Source organism: Aspergillus luchuensis, chromosome 7 (assembly GCF_016861625.1).
Source record: "Aspergillus luchuensis IFO 4308 DNA, chromosome 7, nearly complete sequence".
NCBI lineage: Eukaryota > Fungi > Ascomycota > Eurotiomycetes > Eurotiales > Aspergillaceae > Aspergillus > Aspergillus luchuensis.
Window position 1 is genome coordinate 223,345 of NC_054855.1, and position 22,376 is coordinate 245,720.

The 22,376-nt window shown below is 49.6% G+C and overlaps 11 protein-coding genes across 11 annotated transcripts; 9 read left to right on the forward strand and 2 right to left on the reverse strand.

Moving 5' to 3' along the window:
* Window positions 1–310: 310 nt before the first annotated feature.
* AKAW2_70104S (Zn(II)2Cys6 transcription factor domain-containing protein) lies at window positions 311–795 on the forward strand (the record flags this gene model as incomplete). Its single annotated transcript, XM_041682648.1, has 2 exons — window positions 311–379; window positions 493–795. The coding sequence occupies 2 exons, from the start codon at window positions 311–313 to the stop codon at window positions 793–795; spliced, it is 372 nt and encodes a 123-aa protein (XP_041546988.1).
* A 6-nt stretch (window positions 796–801) lies between these two features.
* AKAW2_70105S (uncharacterized protein) lies at window positions 802–1,710 on the forward strand (the record flags this gene model as incomplete). Its single annotated transcript, XM_041682649.1, has 1 exon — window positions 802–1,710. The coding sequence occupies one exon, from the start codon at window positions 802–804 to the stop codon at window positions 1,708–1,710; it is 909 nt and encodes a 302-aa protein (XP_041546989.1).
* An 84-nt stretch (window positions 1,711–1,794) lies between these two features.
* AKAW2_70106A (uncharacterized protein) lies at window positions 1,795–2,630 on the reverse strand (the record flags this gene model as incomplete). The annotated part of the gene is made up of 3 exons (XM_041682650.1): window positions 1,795–2,034; window positions 2,085–2,316; window positions 2,365–2,630. The coding sequence occupies 3 exons, from the start codon at window positions 2,628–2,630 to the stop codon at window positions 1,795–1,797; spliced, it is 738 nt and encodes a 245-aa protein (XP_041546990.1).
* An 894-nt stretch (window positions 2,631–3,524) lies between these two features.
* AKAW2_70107S (Zn(II)2Cys6 transcription factor) lies at window positions 3,525–5,720 on the forward strand (the record flags this gene model as incomplete). Its single annotated transcript, XM_041682651.1, has 3 exons — window positions 3,525–3,602; window positions 3,657–5,598; window positions 5,656–5,720. 3 exons carry the CDS (start codon window positions 3,525–3,527, stop codon window positions 5,718–5,720), a joined length of 2,085 nt encoding a protein of 694 aa, XP_041546991.1.
* A 629-nt stretch (window positions 5,721–6,349) lies between these two features.
* On the forward strand, window positions 6,350–8,697 carry AKAW2_70108S (Zn(II)2Cys6 transcription factor; the record flags this gene model as incomplete). Its single annotated transcript, XM_041682652.1, has 4 exons — window positions 6,350–6,762; window positions 6,879–7,048; window positions 7,099–7,589; window positions 7,642–8,697. The coding sequence occupies 4 exons, from the start codon at window positions 6,350–6,352 to the stop codon at window positions 8,695–8,697; spliced, it is 2,130 nt and encodes a 709-aa protein (XP_041546992.1).
* Window positions 8,698–9,111: 414 nt separating this feature from the next.
* On the forward strand, window positions 9,112–11,548 carry AKAW2_70109S (Zn(II)2Cys6 transcription factor; the record flags this gene model as incomplete). The annotated part of the gene is made up of 6 exons (XM_041682653.1): window positions 9,112–9,218; window positions 9,272–9,629; window positions 9,818–10,040; window positions 10,092–10,123; window positions 10,177–11,445; window positions 11,492–11,548. 6 exons carry the CDS (start codon window positions 9,112–9,114, stop codon window positions 11,546–11,548), a joined length of 2,046 nt encoding a protein of 681 aa, XP_041546993.1.
* Window positions 11,549–12,562: 1,014 nt separating this feature from the next.
* AKAW2_70110S (uncharacterized protein) lies at window positions 12,563–13,250 on the forward strand (the record flags this gene model as incomplete). The annotated part of the gene is made up of 3 exons (XM_041682654.1): window positions 12,563–12,617; window positions 12,664–13,126; window positions 13,211–13,250. 3 exons carry the CDS (start codon window positions 12,563–12,565, stop codon window positions 13,248–13,250), a joined length of 558 nt encoding a protein of 185 aa, XP_041546994.1.
* An 85-nt stretch (window positions 13,251–13,335) lies between these two features.
* AKAW2_70111S (uncharacterized protein) lies at window positions 13,336–16,700 on the forward strand (the record flags this gene model as incomplete). Its single annotated transcript, XM_041682656.1, has 10 exons — window positions 13,336–13,444; window positions 13,491–14,152; window positions 14,206–14,368; window positions 14,417–14,653; window positions 14,703–14,901; window positions 14,954–15,025; window positions 15,087–15,202; window positions 15,257–15,441; window positions 15,509–16,023; window positions 16,082–16,700. 10 exons carry the CDS (start codon window positions 13,336–13,338, stop codon window positions 16,698–16,700), a joined length of 2,877 nt encoding a protein of 958 aa, XP_041546995.1.
* Window positions 16,701–16,822: 122 nt separating this feature from the next.
* AKAW2_70112A (uncharacterized protein) lies at window positions 16,823–18,792 on the reverse strand (the record flags this gene model as incomplete). Its single annotated transcript, XM_041682657.1, has 3 exons — window positions 16,823–16,918; window positions 16,978–18,509; window positions 18,561–18,792. The coding sequence occupies 3 exons, from the start codon at window positions 18,790–18,792 to the stop codon at window positions 16,823–16,825; spliced, it is 1,860 nt and encodes a 619-aa protein (XP_041546996.1).
* A 179-nt stretch (window positions 18,793–18,971) lies between these two features.
* On the forward strand, window positions 18,972–20,093 carry AKAW2_70113S (5'-methylthioadenosine/S-adenosylhomocysteine nucleosidase family protein; the record flags this gene model as incomplete). Its single annotated transcript, XM_041682658.1, has 2 exons — window positions 18,972–19,887; window positions 19,945–20,093. 2 exons carry the CDS (start codon window positions 18,972–18,974, stop codon window positions 20,091–20,093), a joined length of 1,065 nt encoding a protein of 354 aa, XP_041546997.1.
* A 264-nt stretch (window positions 20,094–20,357) lies between these two features.
* AKAW2_70114S (uncharacterized protein) lies at window positions 20,358–22,352 on the forward strand (the record flags this gene model as incomplete). The annotated part of the gene is made up of 2 exons (XM_041682659.1): window positions 20,358–21,726; window positions 21,793–22,352. 2 exons carry the CDS (start codon window positions 20,358–20,360, stop codon window positions 22,350–22,352), a joined length of 1,929 nt encoding a protein of 642 aa, XP_041546998.1.
* Between the last annotated feature and the right edge of the window lie 24 nt (window positions 22,353–22,376).

The following is a 22,376-nucleotide window of genomic DNA, read 5'->3' on the forward strand; positions in this document are numbered from 1 at the left end:
TCCACTCTTTATCTCCCAAACACTCGACGATCTCTACCAGAAGCGGTAATGCTAACACTAACCCTACAAGTTGAAGGATCCGAATCCGCCCCCAAACTGCGGCTCATTAGTGGAAACAGAGTGGACACTTCACAGCCTGACACAGCCCATTTCACTAAAGATAAGCTAGGATAAGTCAAGCTTTGATATCCCCTTGGTCCCTATTCCTGCAAACACCTTTCCTAGCTACATACCCGAATCCGAGATTGTTCCTGCACAGCACATCTGCACTTGTGCTGCACCTCTAACCGAGTCAGTCAAACTACTAGTCATGCCCCCACGACTCAACCACCGCAAATCCACCCGCGGATGTCGGCGGTGCAAAGCTAGAAAAGTCAAGGTATTCAATCAATTCCCCTTTCTCACCCCACCAAAAGAATCTATCTCCCATAACGACTCGGTACCTAACCGAAGCACTGCGTTAATGTGGACCCTCTTGCAAAAAACAAACAGTGCAGCGAAACTCGCCCCAAATGCCAGCACTGCAATCGTCACAACCTCCCCTGCGAATATGCGCCTCTCGAGCCGCGCATGTACACTTACCGAGAGGATACTTCCAGTAATAGAAGCACAAGCACAGCCAGCACTACTACCACCACCGCAGCCCTCCTATCCTCGCCCACTTCTACATCCACAACCCTATCCATCCCCATCCCAACCCCCTCACCTTTCACCTCCAACCTGCAAGCCCCCCACCTAACCCCCCTTAACACCACCTCCCTCCGCCTGCTCCACCTCTACATAACCTCCACCTAACACACAATGGGCACCGCACAGATCCCCTCCGTGCGCGAGATGTGGGAACTCTCTGTCCCCGAAATGGCCTTTGAGTACCAGCCCCTTCTGTCCACTTTGCTGGCTGTGGCTGCGGCGCATCGCGCACGGCTTGTGCCCCATGAAGCAGAGGAGTTGAGACGTGTTCAGGGCGGGTTTATTGCTCAGGCAATTGGGGGACATAGGGCTGAGACGGCGAAGTTGGCGGTGTCTTCCCGGGGGGCGGGTGTTACGGAGACGTTGTGCATGAATGCGATTTTAATCTCGCTGTATACGCTTGCGTGCAGGATGGATGGTAGCGCAGGAGGAGAGGGTGAGTACGAGCCTCCGAACCTGTGGTTGAATATGGCTCGCGGGGTGAGGACGGTCGTGTCGATGGTGTATTATCGGCTTGTAGAGGAGAGGGCACGGATTGCGCCGTTGTTGGTTGCTAGGCCGGTTGTGCATCGGGGGGATGTGGAGGTGCAGGATGGGGGGCCTAAGGGGAGTAGTGGGGAGTTGAGGTTCTTGGTAGATATGTTGCTTGGTAATGAGGAGGAAGAGGAGGTGATGGGGGTGTATGTGCAGTGTGTTGGGTATTTGGAGGGGTTGTTGATGGCGGTTAGGATGGGGGAGTCTGGGTATGATATTCGGAAGAGGTTCTCGTCGTTTCCCAGTATGGTTCCAGGGGAGTTTTTGGGGCTGGTGAGTGAGCGGAGGCCTAGGGCGTTGGTTATTCTGGCGTATCTGTTTGCGTTGGTTAAGGGTGCCGAGGGAGTGTGGTGGTTGAGGGGTATTCCGGAGATGGAGGTTCGTGGGATTGAGTCTATTTTGCCGGAGGTGTGGAGGGGGATTATGGAGTGGCCGGTCGGGGTGGTTATGGGGGTGGTGGATGTTAATGATGAGGTAGTGTTATGAATACGATTATAAATGGAATGATGAGAATTATATTTGGTAGTCTATATATATACATCAAGGATCGTAAACCAGTCGTCAGAGTGTTCAGACGGGCACGGCCTGGTTCTTCGGCTGGATGTATTCGACACGACTGCGTGCCAGGTTGCGAGTGACGATACCGACTCCCACGTAGATGAGCATGATGAGGTACTCCGGGATGGTACCGAAGATGACGCGCACGGCCAGACTGCCACCTTCAAGATTGGAGCTGGTGAATGCGGTTACGATGGCATAGACGATGCGAACACCGATCAAGGGCATGGCGACAGTGATAGCAGAGAGAAGCTTTGACTGTTAGTGACTTGATCTTAATACAAGAATAGAGAGATACAAACCTGTCTCTCTTCTCCCAGTCGACGGCTGTGGGCATTAGCCCCATATGAGAACCAAATCAGAACAGCCACCAAGGTCCATCCCGTCGCAAAGACAACCATCCCCACACGAAGGAGTGTCTCGTTTCCACTGCTAGCAGCAGCAAGACCAATTCCACCTGCGACAACCATGTGTGTGATGAGGAATCCCCAGAGGTTCAGGAAAGGAGGGAGAAAGCGGTGGATGGAGTGGTTTCTGTGAGGTGGTTAGTTGCGAAGTAAAATTCCCGAGCGTGATACATACGCTTCATGGAGCAGGCCCATGGCAGCCATAAGAAGAGGGGATAGACCAATGCCGTTGAGGATCGCAGCTGTTGTGTTGACTTTGTCGTGGTGAATAGCGTTGAGGGACATTGCACTTCCGGCTATACGCAGACCACACATGGCGAGAACGTAAGCCCAGCCGACGAGGCCATGTTTGCCATGCACAACAAGGCAGTATATTGCTGGGAGAGAGAAGAGAGCATAGAAGGCCAAGTTGGCTGCATCCAAGTGTTCAGTTGCGGACATTGTGTATGATGTAGCGTCAGAGTAAATAGCGGATAGAGCAATGGAGTATATGGTTGATAAACTGTTGCAATAGAGATGGATATAGAACTGGTACCGTACTGCTCAAGCAAAGAACCCTACCATTCTTTATAACTACAATATTCCTACTAGAATATCTCATGTGACATCGCCCTATGTCAATTAAGCAGCGAAACCGAAACCGAGGAGGCGCGGCAGGACAGCCACGTTCTAGTGGCTCCAGTGATCATCGCTGCTGGGGCCAAAACGATATCCACCACACATATCGCTTAGATCACTACGTAGTCGGTCGACGGCGTCCTGGAGAATGAGAAATATCTTCTTTTCGTTGTCGCTGGGTTGGGTAGCTGGCTGATCAACAAGTGATGGGCAGGCTGAGCAGTCTTTCACTGCTAGACCAGTTTGTAGGATGTCGCGAATGACAGAAATAGCAATATTGCTCACACGCCGTTGATTTGTTGAAGGGGCGAAGCGCGCACAGCAGATTGATGGTGAGGTGGATCCAATCCACACGAATAAGCTTTTGCAACTTTTGCAAAAGGAGGTCAATTGATTGTTAATGTTGATGTTGATGATTTGTTTGACGGTCGCAACCTTTTCCCGAGCGGATGCCTTATTGCCTTACAGCCTTAATGCCTTTCTGCCTTGATGACGTTGTGGCCTTGTAGCCTTGTGGCCTTACGTCCTGACTCCCCGCACGTGGCGGCCCCAGCCGCAGGTTCCTTGGCGGGCTTCATTCGTCCCCGCACATTTTCCACCGGCAAACACGAACACATTCTCTCCACTACCCCGGATTCTATTCAATACAGCCCAGGAATCTCAGATATTGGTCTCCTCGCTTCTGACGTATCCTTCAGCCACCGCTCTAATTGCTACATGCAGAAAGCTTCCAGGCGGTCGACTCGGTCGCGAATATCCAAGGCTTGCGACCGTTGTCGTCGACAGAAGCTCAAGGTAGGCTCCCACATTTGGACATAAGCAGCTGTGAGCGATTCTTATCTTTTCTAGTGTGACTCAGTTCGTCCGTGTGTACTATGCACTCGTGCTGGTCACAAATGCGAGACAACCACTGCATCATGTCGTCGTGTTTCTGAATATCAGGCACCGGCCACCCCAGCGGCTTCCGCCGGATCTGATACACCGCAGGTCTTACCGAGAAGAGCGTCCGAGGACCTTCAACAATATGCAACTGGTACTTCGGCGATTGGTTTCGCCAGGCAGGTTTATAACGAGGAGGAGACAGGCCGGACCTTGACTGAAGCTGCTGTGCCGGGTGATGTTGGCATGGTGGGTGCTGATAACTCACTATGGGGTCTGAAAGAGACACCCATGCCCCCAACGACTGTGATGCTTGCATTGATCAACGCCTACTTTGATCGAATGCAGTGGTTTATTTTGGTCCTCCACGAGCCGTCATTTAGAGAAATGGCCCAGCCAATCATCTCTCAGCATCAATGGCAACGCCGGGATCTTGGTGCGGTCATGATGGTGCTTGCTGTCGCTGTCATCAGCTTACAATCAGTCCTCCCTGACGCAGATTGGCCTGGTCATATTCTTCTATCCACGCATTCAATTGATGCCCAGGATTTGCTGAGTAAATTTCTGACAGAGATTCGTTCCCGTGTGCTTGACATCTTGGAGGACCGCCGTATAGAAGGGGTGCAAGTCTGTCTTCTACTCTGTTGCTATTACATGTTCCACAGCTCTCCAAATATGGCCTGGACCACGTGTGGCATGGCTTTCAGAGCTGCATATGCCCTCAATCTTCAAGAAACAAGCACATCGTCGCTGCCTTCTATCGCTAATGAGACACGCTCTCGTTGCTGGAACCAGATCATCATTTCGGATACATTTTGCTCGATTCTCTATGGGCGCCCTGCTTCTCTGCCTTCGGCCAACGTTCGTCATCTACAGCTCGTCGACGACCTGGTCTTTGACCACTCCCTGCTAAGGATTCTATCAGTGGAGAATAGCGACGGAATAACGTCGCGCGCCCCATTTCACGTCTTAAAGACAGATGTGTATGCGATTGCTCGCGAAATTCTTATCCGCTTCCGTCGGCTTGACCTGACATCTGGAATAGAGGAAGAGAACTTGGAAGCTATCATCCGTATTACCGAGGAGTCGAACGCTCTTCTCACTGACTGGTGGAAAGCCGTCCCGAAATTATATGACTTTGACTATTGGAAAGCAGATGGTCGCTGGGAGACCGTTGAAGGGCAGCTGCAAACGCTTCCGCCTCAAGAAAGGCAGCAGGTGGAGACAATCTATCTACAGGCTGCTGTTCTTCAATTGACGTACGATGGCATGGTCATACAAGCAAACAGACCGCTGTTGGAGCGAAGAATCAACAGGCTAACATCTTCGCGGGCGATAATGGATGCGATGCATAGGGCGTTAGACCGAGCCACAGCTGCTGCCCTCCGCATATCCCGCGTGCCAGTTGACACATTAAAGAATCACTTCGCTATAGCAGTTGTATCCATGACAAAATTTACTGCCGGTGTGATACTCTGCATACCTCCAACTGTGAAACCTTTAACGGCCACCGCTCACGAGGCAAAGGATGGAGTGGTAAGAATAATTCGCGCTAGTCGAAGTCTCAAGAGCCATGATCGAATAGCAAGGCAAACTGAACAGCTTCTGACGGAGCTGCTGAAAGTTACTACTCAGCGCGAGATAACACACGCCTTGGCTGATAATATCGAAACACATTGCCCTTCTGATACGCGATTAACTGGTTCTGGGGTGGACGGCCCCTCGAATGACTCCTTGAGTGCCGGGCGCTCCAGGACAATTCACGGACCCGCAGCGCAGGCCGCTGTAGACCCTGTCCAAGGTTCCTGGGACACAGACTATAATGCGCCCCCTGCCGTAATGGGACCATATGATTTCCTCCCTGCCCAGGCCTTCCAACAGCTGGACGATACATTTGGTGCATTTGGAGAATGTAATGGCCCTTGATCTCCCAAGACACAATTCGAATTTTGACTGACCTCGTGCATAGCCATGTTTAACTTGGTCCCTGATGATCAAAACAGTACGTGGAACTGGGGCCGAACATTTCCCTAGTCAAAAGAGCGGGAGGGAGTCAATGTGATCTGTACAGCCTTGTAGCTCGTTGATATTCCTGAGGCCAAGCTAAAGTCTACAGAGGAAGGTGGAAGGGCAAGCATCGCGATAGTTGAACTGCTATTTAGTATGCTCACATGTATCCACATAGAATGCTTATGGCCACAGTAGCAACAATGTCCGCGGAGTTCAATGGTATGTGGCAAGCCGCCGGATAATAGGGGTCACGGGATCCATGGGTTGGTGTAATAGTTCCGGTGGCTGTCTTTCCGGTGGAGATAACGGCGGTGATCACCAAAACTCCTGAGCCCGGAATACTCGGACTCCGCATCGTCAAGTTTCTATTTCACAACAGCCATTCGACTACTTAGAAGACGCATGAGACAATTTCGCTCGATCAATATGCTTAAAGAATGGTTTCTTAAAGCTCAATGGATCCCAAATACGTACATTGCCACTGTTTTGTGTGTACAGTACTGCGCCTTGGTTTAACGATGATGATCTTCGAAACTCTCAAAAAGCTGGAGCGGGGGAAGGTCGAGAAGCTCAGTCTAGACTAGATAGGCTACGCACTTGGCAAGCCGATCGTCCGGCACACCACTGGATTGACAAATCATTTGTGACCCTTCATGTTCCGCGGCGTTGAGCTGGTGAGAATGTGGATCCTGGTGGAGAAGACCCAATTGCCCGCCGGAAAAGATGAGCTTCCTGCACATGTCCGGTGGCTGAATCTTGGGCCAGGTCAGGAACTTGGTCATGAAAGGGATGCGATTGTTATTCCATATTTACTTCTTGCACCCGTCGACTGGCCTGTCTCGACCGCAAATTCTTGGTCAAGTTTCAGTGGAGCGATTCAGGAAATATTATCCGACATGGAGAGTTGCCCTCGATCTCAGGTCTGTAGTCGTGTAACACAGCGGCCTCTACTCGCTTGCCTTGCATGTCGGAGCTCAAAGGTGCGATGCGAGTTAACACGAGGAGCGACTGTGTGTCGCAGATGCAACTTGAGAAACCTGAAGTGTGTCTACACGAAATCACGAAGGTATTTTCTGTCTAGCTTTCCGTGCGTATTGGTAGCCAAGAGTCATTTGCTGCTCTTTGTATACAATGGAATAATGTTGGCGCTAGAGTAAGGCTTCTGACAATTGTATGTTATAGGGCACTCAGAAGGTCTTCAACTAGTCCGAACACGGCGTCCTCTCCTGACACTAATGCCTCGTCTTCGCCATGCTCGGACTCTAGTGGGACCCATGCTGGTATTTCCATTCCCCACACAGAGAGTCCCGGCAGTGTGGATGATTGGGAAAGCAATGGTCTCTTCGACGGTGGTATGTAACAAGTTGTACTGTCTGCCGCACTTACTCACCAGTCTTTATAGAATCTCTTTCCCAGTTATTGGTTTCAGGGACCAAAGCTATATCAGGCCAACCACACATTGCCATCAAGCCTGATGTCCTGTCTACCTATCCTCTTGACAACCTTCTCTCAGATATTGAGGGACTTCTCGAGCAGCCAGTCTCCTATTTGGCTCCGAGCAAGGGAAATGTTACAAGACCGGACCGGAAATTTCGAAGTCGACTCCCAGCGGTCTCCCCTGAGGACAGTGAGTATTTGCTTAGGAAAGGAGCTCTGCAGCTCTTGCCACCAGCCTTGCGCAACGAGCTATTGGCGGCGTATGTCAAATATGTTCATCCGCTCTTACCAATTCTTGATCTCGGGGATTTTCTCTCAAAAGTCATAGTTGGAGATGATGCTCAATTCAATTCACCACTACTATACCAAGCTGTCATGTTTGCCGGCAGTATTTTCGCTCGGCGAGGCAATGACGAAATGGAACAGCTAACGGGAGCTTTATTTGAACGTACAAAGGTCTGTACTGATTACAACACATCACATTTCATATGTACTAAGCGACTAGCAGGTTCTTTACGAGTTTGAATCCGAACCATGTGCCTATACGCAAATCCAAGCTCTCTTGCTGATGACTCTCTGGCATGGAGATATGTCACGCCACAAAGGGCCGTCCTACTGGCTTGATATCGCCTTCTCCACTGCGGAACGAATAGGCCTGCTCCATGATGAAGATTGGACATGCGATAGCCGTTCCTTCAGATCCACTATGTGGTGCTGCCTTTACGTCCGTGATCGAACAATCTCGCTTGGATCTCGTCGGCCCCCACGGATGCCAGTCAACATATATCCAGATTCAATCCTTCATCTTATGAGCGATGCATCTCAGGAATATGATGAAATCATTCATGAGAGCCTAGGTAGCGCTTCTGCTATGCTTACCGACACTAGCCAAGAACAGTCTGCGATGCTCTTCAAGGAACTAGTCAAACTCTCCTACTGTGTTGGGGCAATCTTAGACTACCTATACGAAGGGGCATGGGTTCCAATCCCAGCACGTCGCAGCAGCTTCTATTCACTCGCCCCTAAATGCAGTATTTCGCCATCCATCAGACCCAGTTGTGAGAAGCTCCTCTATTCCTGGATTCAATTCCTTCCACTTAACGCAGTTTACCATCCACCACACATTCCCGCCGATTTTGATGGAAATCCGACCGAAACAGTATTTTTAGTGCACAAAGCTTTTCTCTACCTGCTATATTTAGCCACCATGGCTGTGATATACCGCACAGGAACGCATAGCCAGCAAACCAGCACTGCGCGTCCTAACATGGAAGGTCTAAGGGGATCCACGTCGCAAATCAAAAAGGTACTCGCGGAGCTGCAGGATCTTGGACTACTTCTGTTCCTTCCCGGAGCATCAGTCACTATACTGATGTTCGCTGTTGAGGCTAGTTTGTTGGATCTTCAGGGCTCGGATATCATGGTCCGAAGGCAGGCTATGACAAATCTGTATGCTTGTGAGGAGGCTGCGTTACACTTGATGCAGGCTTATCCCACGGCTGAGATGGCAGTTTTGAAGACCAGGACAGCACGCGCAAACCTTCTTGGATTGATTGAGGCTTAAAGAGCGATTATTGACGCCGACAGTTCGTCAAAGACGCGAGGCTTTGCTTGATGAATTAATGGATTATGAGCGCCGGGCAATTTATCAGATAGCACCCATTTACTGGAACTTTAGCAGGGACATCAAATATACTTGTAATTTGACCAAAGCTCGGGCACAAGTAAGAAAGTCATGAAGTGGTGGAATTACTTCGCTTAGCAATTGTAGACGAGATTCCCATGCATATCTTACTATCACCATTATACTGGAAAGCAAAGTCATCAAGGACCACCGCGTCTCGTTGATAAGTCGGATCCCTTAAGTCCGCGGAGATAAGTCACGTGCACCGAGCTTATCCCAAGCGGGGGATCCTGCTTCCATCGCCATGGACTTAACCAACTCCATGCCATTCCAGCTTCTTATACCTCAGTCACTATGGAATCCAATGGTGTCACAAAACCCACTTGGGCCTCCAGACCATCTCACCAACCAAAACGGCGCCACCGGATCCCATTGTCATGTGATCCTTGCCGCGCTAGGAAGTTTGTAGATCCACCACATATACTATGTGCAGGATAACGGCTGACGGATCCAGGCTGAGATGCAATCGCGAGAAGCCTTGTCAGAACTGTATCACTCGCAATGAGCAGTCGTCCTGCAGATTCAGAGGAGCTAACAATGGCACTACCCCTACGCGTCGGGATGGTGGAGATGAGATGAAGAATAGGATCGATCACTTGGAGGATCTGGTCAAGAGGCTGATTGCTGAGCGGAAGAATGGATTGGCTGAGAATACGCCTCATACACCGGAGAGCTCTATACCTGACGATAATAAGGCTTTGCAAGGTGCGCAGTCGCATGCTTCAGAAGTCGCATGCGCTGGGACGACGATGATTGATGGCACTCGCTCGGTGTACCGAGGGGGTGATGAGTGGTATGACGTTTTGGAAGAGGTGAGTATTCTAATCTGCCTGTCCATCTTTGCTGTAGACTATTTTGCTTCCCCCATGTTGGTCCATTCACTGTTTGATCTTAGCTACATCACGTCTCCCCTTTATCATGTTAGCGAACAGCAGCCGCTCCTTTGACGTTGTGTCCAGTGCCTTTGAAAAGTAAAGCCCCGCCAGCTAATACTTCACAGATTAACACACTCAAGCAAACATGGACCGAAACTCAGGATGAAATCGCTGATGAGGTCGTCCGGTCTGCTCCCTCGCATATTGCCGACGGCTCAAGCTTGCTTTTTGGTCAAGTCAAGCCACTGGAGCGAATAGAAATTGTATCTACATTACCGCCAAAGCATCAGGTCGATAAGCTCATAGCTCTATTCTTTGACACAGAGAAATTCCAAATATCTGTGCCCCGTGAGTGACCTCGTCCAATGAATGTCAAAAAGCTGACTTACCGTTGTAAAGCCATCTTACACATACCAACCTTCATGCGCGAGGTATCAATCTCTTTACTGCCATAATATTCACCTACCTACTAACCACACATCAGTATAACGAGCATTGGAAAGACCCGTCCCGCACAAACTTCATATGGCTGGGCCTCCTCTTCTCAATCCTTGGCCTCACAATGCTCTCCTTTCATCAATTCGGAGAACCGCCAGAGTACGAAGGCATCTCGGAGTCACTCTTTCAGCTCTATCGTATCCGTACAGCGCAGTGTTTGCTCAATGGCGACATTGCTAAATGCCTTCCTTACACTATCGAGACCTTGAGGTTCAACGCAACAGCTGAGCTTAACAGAAAAGACGACAACCGTCGCGGACTATGGATCATGACAGGAGTCATTGTACGAGCTGCAATAAACATGGGCTACCATCGGGACCCTTCTCACTCCCCGTCTATCTCGCCGTTTCAGGCAGAATATCGACGTCGGGTCTGGATGTCGGTCATTATCATGGACGATATGGCTTCATTCCTTGGCGGCTTTCCTCGAACGGGCTCGACACTATTCTCGGATACAATGGAGCCACGAAACATCCACGACTGGGAGTTATCGGAAGGAACGACGTCCCTCCCGCCATCGAGGCCTCTGGAAGAGCCTACCGCAACGACCTATATAATAGCAAAGACCCGCCTCTTCCGTGCGATCGGACGCATTGCAGATTTCAACAACACCCCAACGGTTATCACCTACGACACTGTTCGCGAAATTGACCAGGCCCTGTATGATGCATATGAGCAGTTTCCTTCACACCTTAAGGTCCACATGGAGGGCAATATTATCCCATTAGGAAACGCAGCAGAGGTTTCCAGATTCAGCCTCTGCTCAATGTATCACAGAGCCATGTGCACTCTTCATAGAAAGTTTATGGCCAAAGGGCTGCTCGATAGCAGATTCAAGCTATCTCACGATCGATGCTTATCCTCCGCGATGACTTTACTAGATTACCAAGTGGCACTAGAGCCGTCGTGGTACAAGTCTTCATTAACGAGACAGGTGTTGACTCTAGCTGCTATGATTCTCTTTCTGGAGTTGGAGCTCGCGCGGCGGTTTAACAACCCAGATGCATCCAGGAGCATCGATATACTGCAGATATTAGAAAGGTCTTGTGATCTATGGAGACACGCGAAGGACTCCTACGAAGAAGCTGGGAGAGTTTATGATATTATTGTGCGGATGATCGCAAGCTTCCGGTCCGAATCTGCAACTACTTCAGCCCATGCCTTAGATCTTCAGGGATTCAGTTCTCCATTCACAGCCTTTGATAGTGTCGACCGATCGCTTGAGAAGGAGACACTGGATGTAGATATTGATTGGGTTCGTACTTCATGCTACTCAACTTGTCCTATACTGACTAGAACAGACTACGTGGGATGCCTTCATCCAGGATACCGAGTTGCAGGACGGGCCTATCTATTGATCAAAGGAGGCTATGTACCTAGGAGTCAAAGTCTCATCACCAACGTGTACTCGGTCTAAATATCTGAACGTTTCATCATGGATTGAGAAGTGCCTTCTTATTGCAAGGGCAAAAATGGCGGCACAACGCCCAATTATGACGTGCCACCGCAGCCCAACTGGTCATTGGCTGCATGTTTAGCGTGTAATATTATCTGAGACATAAGGCTGAACTATCGATGCACCACGACAAGCGACACCTCATGTGGAGCTCGGTCCCCTTGTGGCTGCACGTGCATCAGTCTCCTTATCAGCATACCGCCACTTCCACCTCCCTACAAGTTCCAAAATTTCATTACTCGTGGCACTGACCGCAATCTCCATAATATTCGAGTTCCTGGTGGTGATTGAAGCGCAATGATCCTGACTTTCTCTCAGGCCACCAACAGCGAATGGGGGTCAATTGTACTATCGTTGGCCTTCCTCCTTGAAATGGCCCGGAGAGTCTGTGGCATTTACAACCTACCAAAGAAGCCAGATTCTGCTTCCGGAGGGTCCATCGCAGGTAATCGCAGTCGCACTCTGCATAATTCACTTGATATTTGTAACTGGGCCTGGGCCAGACGCGCATCTCCACAATGGTCTAGCCGCCCTGGACAATTACCTCTCGGTTGCTGTAGTAGCAGGTATTCTTGTTATATCCATCCTTGAACATGGCCGAGGAGTTCAATCGCCGCACCTGGTACCTGCGTACCTTGCTGTTGCATTAGCACAAGAGATGCATAAGATGAGGGGCATGGTATGTGAAACAGTCTTTGACTGTGGCGCAATTGTGTTAAGGTCATGTTTGAAAGCACTATGGCTTCTCACCTATATCCGTTCCTGGGGATGGGAAGGATATCTAAAGTCGCAGGTGTCAACCTCAGAGGATGCGGCTGGGCCCTTTAGTCTTGCCTCCCTCTCTTGGATGAGTACTATGCTGAGGGAAGGCTATATCTCGACTCTTTATTCGGCACAATTGCCTGCAATCCATTACATGCTATCATCAAGAACTCTCCGTACGAGAGCAATTAAAGCGTGGACTTCAAGAGGTGAGAGCCTTCATCTAAATTCAACTATCGTGCTAATATCTATCAGCTGAGTCCTCCGGATGGGCTCTTCCTCTTAATTTGGCACGTTGCCTTAAATTTGCTTTGTTTTTGCCCGTGATTCCTCGTCTCTTCGTCATCGTGTTTCGTTACGCTCAACCCTTAGTGATGGACGCCCTTATCCGCTTCGTGAATGATACGGCTACTGACACAGCTCGTGGCATCTGGCTTATCTCGTCTGCCGCGATTACGTACATAGGAATGGCGGCCTCTGCGGCAATATATCAACGTTATATCGATCGACTGCGAATCATGGTTAGGGGTGCCTTGATCGGCTTGGTACACGATAAAGCGATGAAACTCCCCGGTAAAGAGGCTAAATCAGAGGCTGTGACCCTAATGAGCTCCGATATTGACAGTGTTGAGTCAGTGGGGGAAATTCTTCATGACACATGGGCCTATATCTTGGAGGTGGTCATCGGCACAATGCTACTGGCTGCCCGGCTTCAATGGTTTGCTTTTCTTCCGCTGGCTATCATATTCGGTCTACTACGTGGATCCTGAATATCTATGCTCATCGTACTAATGCACTACAGTGTGTTCGCGGATGAGTGCATACGTTGCCAAGCACCTTGAAGCCCGACAGAAGGAATGGAATACTGCAACGCAAGAGCGCATTTCCACGACTACAAGTGTACTTGGTGGCATCAAGAGCCTGAAGATGATAGGTATGGTGGATGCAACGCAGTGTCGTATCTCGCAATTACGTGACAAGGAGTTACGCCTGTCGGAACGTTTAAGGTGGATTCTCGTCGCCTATAATGCCAGCGGTATGTGATAAATCCATATCAACATCTGCAAGCTAACGTAACAAAGCAAACTCACTTGGTATATTTGCGCCGGTACTGACTCTGGTCTTATATGCGCTGTCATCTGGAACCGGAGAACTGCACGCCAACGATGTATTCACGTCGATCGCTCTTCTTTCCATGGTCACGCATCCGGCCAACATGGTCATGACATTAGTCCCACGTGCTGTGGGTATAATCGCAAACTTTTCACGCATCGAAGCGTATCTTAGTCGGTCATCAGTTTTAGGTCCCCGACATATTGATGCCAAAAAGGGCCAACATTTGGTATCAATGGATCACGTCTCCATTAGACTTCCATCAGAGACGAATCCACCAATACTTCGAGAAGTCTCCTTTAGGCTTTCTAGAGGAGAGCTAGTCGTCTGTACTGGAGCTGTTGGCAGTGGAAAAACAACGCTAGTCATGGCCCTGCTTGGAGAATTACCCTTAACCGGGTCAATTAGTCTTGCATCAAAGAAGATCGCATACTGTGCCCAGGCTCCTTGGCTACCCAGCGTTACTATTCGAGATGCAATAATTAGTGACTCTGATTTTGACCAAGAGTGGTACAAGCTTGTCCTGGACGCGTGCTGCTTGAGTCCTGACTTGGAGAGCCTTCGCAACGGTGACTCGACGTTTATCGAGAATAACGGGATGAACCTATCCGGTGGACAGCGTCAGCGCGTAGTATGTTGATTATTACTGTGGGTTGTTCCTGGTAAAGTCGCTAATTGACGCAGGCTCTTGCACGCGCGGTATACTCGAGATATGATGTGGTAATCCTTGATGACCCGCTCAGTGCCCTGGACAAAAATGTCGCAGAGCAGATTTCTGATAGGCTACTGGGCCCCAGGGGGCTGTTCAAGAAAATGAACGCAGGTGTTCTGCTCATTAGCAACACCCGTAAGTCTACTTTTTCTAAAACCAGTCAGGTTTTCTAATGCGTCATAGCGAAGCTCTTCCCCATGGCAGATAGACTACTGGTTCTTCAAGGCTCGGAGGCACGCCTCCATGATCCTAGCACCGTTCATCAGGGAAAAATTACGGGTAGCCTTGTTCCCTCCGCTGCAAGCTATCAGACTACCCATCCCTCAGATCTGTATGACAGAAAGGCGCCTGGTCAAAACCAGCGAATCGATAACGCTGCCGAAGACTTATCACGGAATGCTGGCGATATTGCTCTCTATGGTAGGTTCTTTTCTCCAAAGTTGTACAATGCGTGCTAAATCATACACAGGGTACTACTTCAATGCTGTTGGTTACCAAAATGCCTTTCTGATGACAGTCTGCACCGCCACATATTCATTCTGCTTGACCTTCTCACAATATGTCCTAAGATGGGCAACAGAGACTTCGTCTGGGGAGCTTAATGGATATATGGGGCTCTATGCCGGGATATCATTCATTGCGTGGGCAGCAACCAGTGGAACGATGTGGTTGGTTACCCTGTTTACTGACTTAGCTTCACTAACATCTAACACATTGAAGGTTCTCGCAGATGAAGGTTGCGATTCGCTCGGGGAGAGTGTTACATTCTCAGCTGCTTGAGCGGGTACTTGGGTCAGCCTTCACCTCCCTTTCATCACACTACTCTTTGCTAATGCAGGGTACCTTAATCCAGAGCCCCATTGTCCTATTTTGCAAAAACACAGATCGGCACCACTTTAAACAGGTTCTCCCAAGACATAGCGTTAGTGGATAAGCAACTACCCTCCGCTCTCGCCAATCTAAGCACCCGTAAGCTTCCAGTCCACCCTCTCACTCACATTGTCCTAACCAGGTCTGTTCCAGAAATCTTCAAGCTACTAATGCAGGTAGCCTTGATTGTGTATGTACAGCCGGTGATGCTTGCCACGATACCACCATGTTACATACTGGTCTACCTCATCCAGAAAGTCTATCTTCGCAACTCTCGTCAGTTGCGCTTTCTGGACCTGGAGGCAAGGTCTCGACTGAACACCAATTTCCTAGATACAGTATGCTCAATCTGCTCTTGACATTCCTCATACACCTCCATGATAAGTCATGTCTAATATATCCCAGACCAGTGGTGTTACCACGATCCGTGCTTTCGGTTGGCAGGACAAATTCGCCACCGCAAATATCCAGGCACTGGACATGTCACAAAAGCCATACTACCTGCTTCTCTGCTTGCAGTGCTGGCTTAAAATTGCGCTGGACTGTTTAATGGCGATCATTGCCATAGGTCTGATAACACTCACGGTCATGTACCGGAACTTCACGGGGGCTGATGTCGGAATGGCCTTAAATATGATGATCGGGGCCAACACTACGCTATTACGATTAGTCCAGAACTGGACTTCTTTGGAGACCTCCCTTGGCGCCGTTGCCCGACTCAAGGATGTGCAGGAATGTGTATCGAACGATGATGCTGCTAAAGGTGCTCTAGAGCCAGGTACACGATGGCCTTCGACAGGAGACCTACGTACCGAGAATATCACGGTTTCATACTCCGAGGAATCAGAGCCCGCTCTGCGCAATGTATCATTTCGAGTCAATCCGGGACAGAAACTCATTGTCATGGGTCGGACGGGAAGGTACAGTTTACCCAGCAACCCAATTCTTCATGGAGCAAACACTGACCGATTACCGTAGTGGAAAAAGCACACTGATGCTCTCCTTACTTCGACTCCTCGAGACCAAACACGGATCCATTAGCATTGACGACATCAACATCGCACACGTGCCTTTACAGATCCTTCGACAACGCGGCATGATCGCGGTGCCACAAGACGGCTTTAACATTCCTACAGCAACTATCCGCTTTAATCTGGACCCGTATAATAAATGCACAAGTGATGAGATTGTACAAGCACTGAGGAGAACTCGCCTTTGGGACAAGATTACTGCCGCCTCTACAGATGTTGACACTATACTGAATCTTCCCATGTCGGCAATACTCCCCTTGTCCGCCGGTCAGATGCAGCTCTTCGCACTTTGTCGGATGCTGCTCCGTGTGAAGGCGACTGCGCCGACGAAACCGATTATTATTCTCGATGAAGCTAGTTCGTCTCTGGATCGTGAGACGGAGGCCATTGTGGGAGATATTCTGCGTGAAGAACTTGAGTATCATACGGTTATCATGATTGCTCATCGGACTGAGGGGATCATGAATACTCTGAGGCCAGGTGTAGATGCCCTTGCTACGATGAAGGATGGAAAGCTACGGGTATCTGTTATTGGCACGTCTATGGATTGGGTTGAAGAGAACTAGATAGTCTTTCTGCGTGTATAGTGATCTTTGTATTCTGGCTGAGAATATCAATTATTCACATACAATGAAACGGAAACATAACGAGAACTGTGCTGAAAGCAATACATGTATGGTGCTGCAATTTATCCTTGTCGTTGACACTGCGCAGTTATCTCGGATATAGATTCAGTAGAGAGTAACTCTTGAATGAATCGCTTGTCCTCTTCTGGATTATCCTCCTATTCAAGATTAGCTATAGATTTCGATGGCTAAGATATCCGCTTAATTTATCACTCACAACTCTCTGAAGAAGCAAAATTCTCATTGTAGTTACTGTTTCTAACCTGTTGCTCAAGGCAAGTAGTTGGATCCAACTCTTCCCGTGTGTTTCGAGAAACACGAATGCTTTAGTTTTTCGAGACATAAGTTCCACCCCAAAATAGAGATGTTCTACCCATCGGGTGCACGCATACTCCAGCTCTTGGGGAATATTCTGCGTTTTCGGCTCTCCTCTGTGCTGAACAAGATTCCGTAGGTTGCTACCATCTTGCCCACATGCTTCAATCAGGAGGTCAAGGCAAGCATCCGCCAGCATGGAATGACTCTGTTCTAGTGTTAATTGAAGGTCTGGATGCCCCAGTTCACCCTCACCCAAATACTTGGCAAAGGAAGTATGGAGGAATTTTATAGGTGTGTCACCATCCTCTGGAACCGTCACAATAGAATGCAAGTCCTCTAGCATGGAGTCAGTGTCCACCCGTATCAGTTTGCCGGAGGCACTTCTTGGCAGAAGGCCAAGGGTACGTTCGTGAGTCCATAATACACGCGAAATGGAGTTCCAGTAGGTTGCTTTCTCTTTCTCAGTCCATGCTTCGTTGACTGAGCCATCTAAGACGCTGGTATAGATTTGATACAATCTCTCAGTTGGACTTCCTTTTTCCCGGCTTTTTAGCTCTATGTCTCTCAGTCTCTGCCTGATAATCTGGTGGTTTTTAGCACCTCGGACGTATTGACAAGCAGTGGCTGCCCAGAGGAAGAGACCCTGGGCAAGATAGACGAGAGTCGCCACGATTCCTCCGTCCCATGCAACCTCTTCTTCGAACGGGGCCACGAGCTTGCCAATTTCGTGGTCCAAGAAGATTCTAATATCTGAGTTAACGACCCTTTCTCCAATATCCTGTATTTTCAACTTTCTATGCTGAATATCGGAAAGTTGTGACCTAATGGCGGATTCTGGTCTACTCGCCAGAAAGACAAGCACCTTGTTTTCGCATGCCCGAGTAATGCCAGATAGCAGACGAAGAATCAAGCGTTGATCATTCTTATCCGGGCACAAATCCAAGCCATCAACCACAATAAGTATCGTATTCTTATCGTGCTTCTGAATGAATGCCATCAGTGGCTCTTTCACAAGCCGCGTCCACTGTTCCGACAACCCTTGATAGGGCAAAAGAGGACATCGTTCCAACACATCCTGAATAGCATTTTTCATGCTTGTATCGAAGTTGGCCAGCTGACAAGCAACTGTTGATGCGAAGGAGTCTGCACTATTGGCATCTCCATTTGCATCTGTAAAGAAAAAGCTCGCAGCCAGCCGCGACTGCTGATCATAATTTCGTGCCACCGTGCGAGCAATCGTCGTCTTTCCAGTGCCTACCATTCCACTCAACCAGAAAATACCCTCGTTATGGTCCGCATCAATCCACTCTGCTATGTCCTTTAACAGATCCACGCGGGTGCCTTCAAGGCAGAATGAGTCGTGCTCCCTTTCCCGGGAGTTGAAGCAAGCACTTCTTGCGAAATGTAAAGTCGAGAATATTTGGACACCTCCTGTCTGGCCTCAGCCCGCTGTCCTGGTAGTTGGACATCAAATGTACTCACCGGTACCCATATAGACCTTCTCTCCCGATACGCTGCCGAAGTTGTACTGCTTTCCGGTTCCAGCATAGAACTGGCCTGAAAGGGCCGGTCCGATAATTGCTTCCCCTCCCATAGTCCCGAACGGTACGAGATGCTTAAGGGAAATAGTGAGCACACCTAATGTCCGGGCGGAGATAATGAGGCAGTTTTGTAAGCGCCAGGCTAGTAGATGTCTACCCCTCAGCAAGTGCATTTAGTCTGGCCAATAACCGCCCGATTTCTAGCGCCTGGACGCTGATCCCGGACACCTGTTCTGCGAGCCTTGTCTGCTCATCAGAAATGACTTTCTTACGAACAAGGGACATTGTTGTGACCGCTGCGAGAAAAGTGCCCTCTGTCCGTTGTTGCCTGCCGTCGAGCAATATCAGCCCAATGGCTCTGTCACGAGACTACACAGTCGGTATTTTCTGCCCACTTGAGGTCGAAATATGTGCCATCCACTACATGCTAGATGAGGTGCACAAGCAAACACAATCCCGAACGACTCGATATGTGCTGGGTAACCTCAGCGGGCACAATGTGGTAATCGCCACACTGCCGTACACATTTCGGGGCAAGATCTCCACAGCGACCGCTGTCAGTCAGCTGAAGCAAGAGTTTCCTAACATCTCATATCTCCTGCTCGTCGGCATTGGCGGTGGTATACCCACTCAGGGTGTCGATGTCCGGCTAGGAGATGTAGTTGTCAGCACCCCTACAGGAACAAATCCTGGAGTGGTCCAATACGACTTGGGCACAGCATATCAGGATAGGTTTGTGCGAGCCGAGCAGCATCTGCTACCTCCTCCGCTCGAATGGCTACACGCTATCTCTAGAATGAAGGTTGCACATCGAATGGAAGGTGACAATGTTGATCAGTACATCAAAGAGCTACATACACGCTGTGCGCATCAAGCTTTTGTTCGCCCATCATTTGATACAGATACCCTTTTTGAGCCCACATATGATCATGTCGAAGGTGAATCTACCTGCGATCAATGTAGTCGAGACAGGGTTACTCAGAGACCACCACGCTCTGATCCAACCAAGCCAGTCATACATTACGGACTCATCCTCTCCGGTGACTCAGTGATAAAAGACGCGGCAACCAGAGACCAGATCGCCAGCGATGAAGGTGGAGCCATCTGTTTCGAAATGGAAGCTGCAGCCATGATGAATGATTTTCCCTGTCTGGTTATCCGAGGAATATGCGATTACGCCGATTCCCACAAGAACGATGTATGGCATGAATATGCCGCTGCCGCTGCCGCTGCTGTAGCTAAGGAAATTCTTCGGTTTATTGAGCCTAGTGAGTCAATTGTTGCCGGAGTTTATTGCGTGTCAACTGGTAACCTTTCCAATGCAGCGGTTCCTCGAATCGAAGATGATCACAACTCTTCATCTGCAGGTGCTGTGTCCCCGAATGGAGCAATCACAGGCACCTTTTATGCGCAGAATGGCACTATTACCAACATTCAGACCATGACAGCAGCCGGGAATATCTATTTCGGATGAATCTACCCGCTTATTCGGCATCGCTACCGAGTAGTCAATATCAGCCACCATTCCATGGTTCCCAGTCCATTATAGTTGCATCCCACGCATCTAGATTTCAGGGTCAGAGTTAACCAGATACGGTGACATCATACTCACATTCCAGCTCCCAACGACAACCCTCAATTCTGCACATCACCTACACATCCACCTTAAAACACGTCCAATTGACTCAATTATTCCATTGGCTCTCAATCGCAACTCACCTTCTCACATCCGCCCAACATGCCCCAACAATCCCCTCCATCCACCGTGATATTCTGGCACCGCACCGACCTCCGCCTACACGACAACCCAGCCCTGCAAGCCGCGCTCTCCCTCAACCCATCGACATTCATCCCAATCTTCACCTGGGACCCGCACTACGCATACCGGGTCCGCGTAGGTCCAAACCGATGGCGTTTCTTGCTGGAATGCCAGAGCGACCTGTCACAATCCTACCGCAAGCTGAACCCGAAGCAGAAGCTGTGGGTAGTACGTGAAGCACCTCAAACAGTATTCCCCAAGTTATTCAAAGCATGGGGTGCGACACACCTCGTATTCGAAAGTGACACAGATGGGTATGCGCGGGAGCGCGATGAGACAGTTATAAAATTAGCGAAGGAGGCAGGAGTAGAGGTTATAGTGAAGTCCGGACGGACGTTGTTTGATTCGGACGAAGTGGTGAAACACAATAAAGGCGAGCCGACGATGAGTATTCATCAGGTCGAGAAGGCTGTTGAACAGATAAACAATGGAGTGCCGGATAGGCCTGTTGATGCACCGAAGAGTGTACCTGATCCGTTGGGGGAGGAGGAAATGAGGGCTATCTGTGGAGTTGAGCATGAGGTTCCAGATCAGGAAGATGATCTAAATGCTGCGCATCGAACTGAGCACAACGATAATCAATACAAGAACATAGCAGGTACCAACGGCGACTTCTCTATCCCTAAACTAGAGGAACTCTCCATCGATCCCAGCCAAGCAACAACCCCCCACCACGGCGGCGAATCCATCGCCCTCGAGATGCTACGCACCTACCTCCAACAAAACGAAGACTTCGTCGCGACATTCGAAAAACCCAAGACATCCCCAGCGGCCTTTCATCTACAAGCGACAACCCTCCTCTCGCCGCATCTGCATTTCGGCTCCCTCTCCGTGCGCAAATTCTGGCACGACGTGCAGGATACCCTCCACGAGCGCGAATCAGCCCACAAGCCAACTTCAAACCTCCCTACTAATCTCCCGGGCCAGCTTCTCTTCCGAGAAATGTTCTTCGCTGCGCAAGCAGCTCTGGGACCCGTGTATGCGCAAGCACGCGGGAACAAGATCGCGCGGTTCATTCCGTGGCATTTACAATCTAATTACGATGAGGAGACGGGGTTAGTTGACAGGACGTATACGATCGATGATGAGCAAGCGGAGGTATGGTTCCGACGGTGGAAGGAAGGGCGGACGGGGTTTCCATGGATCGATGCATTAATGAGACAGCTGAAGTATGAGGGGTGGATTCATCATTTGGGACGACATAGTGTCGCATGTTTCCTGACCAGAGGGGGATGTTATGTGCATTGGGAGAGGGGGGCGGAGGTATTTGAGGAGTGGTTGGTTGATCGTATATCTCCCATCCTCTTTTCCCGTTCTGATTTTGATAGCTATGATACTAATAATAGAGTAATAGATGAAACAGCGTCTAATGTCGGAAACTGGTCGTGGCTGTCCTGCACGGCGTTCTTTACACAGTTTTATAGATGCTATTCACCGGTGGCGTTCGGGAAGAAGTGGGATCCAGAAGGGCTGTTCGTGAGACACTATGTTCCGGAGCTGGAACATTATGATAAGAAGTATATTTATGAGCCGTGGAAGGCGCCGGTAGAGGACCAGAAGAGGTGGGAGTGTCGGGTAACTGGGGATGGGATGGTCGAGAAGGATGAAGAGACTGGATCAAGAACGTACCCGGAGCCCATGTTCGACTTTGATGAGAGGAGACAGACGTGTATTGCCCAGATGAAGGAGGCGTACGGGGTGCATTTGATGGGGGATGATGAGAGGGTGATGGATGGGTCGTGGAAGGAGGTGTTTAGGTATGAAATCAAGGACGGGAGGGTGGTGGATGAGACGAATGGGATGGCGGATGGGGATGGTGGTGATCATGAGGGAGGGCAGAAACGGGGGCGAGAAGTAGGGGATGAGGGTGGTGAACATGCAGATGGAGGACATACTTTGAAGAAGAAAAAATAGACTACTGAGGGCTAGTTATCGAGA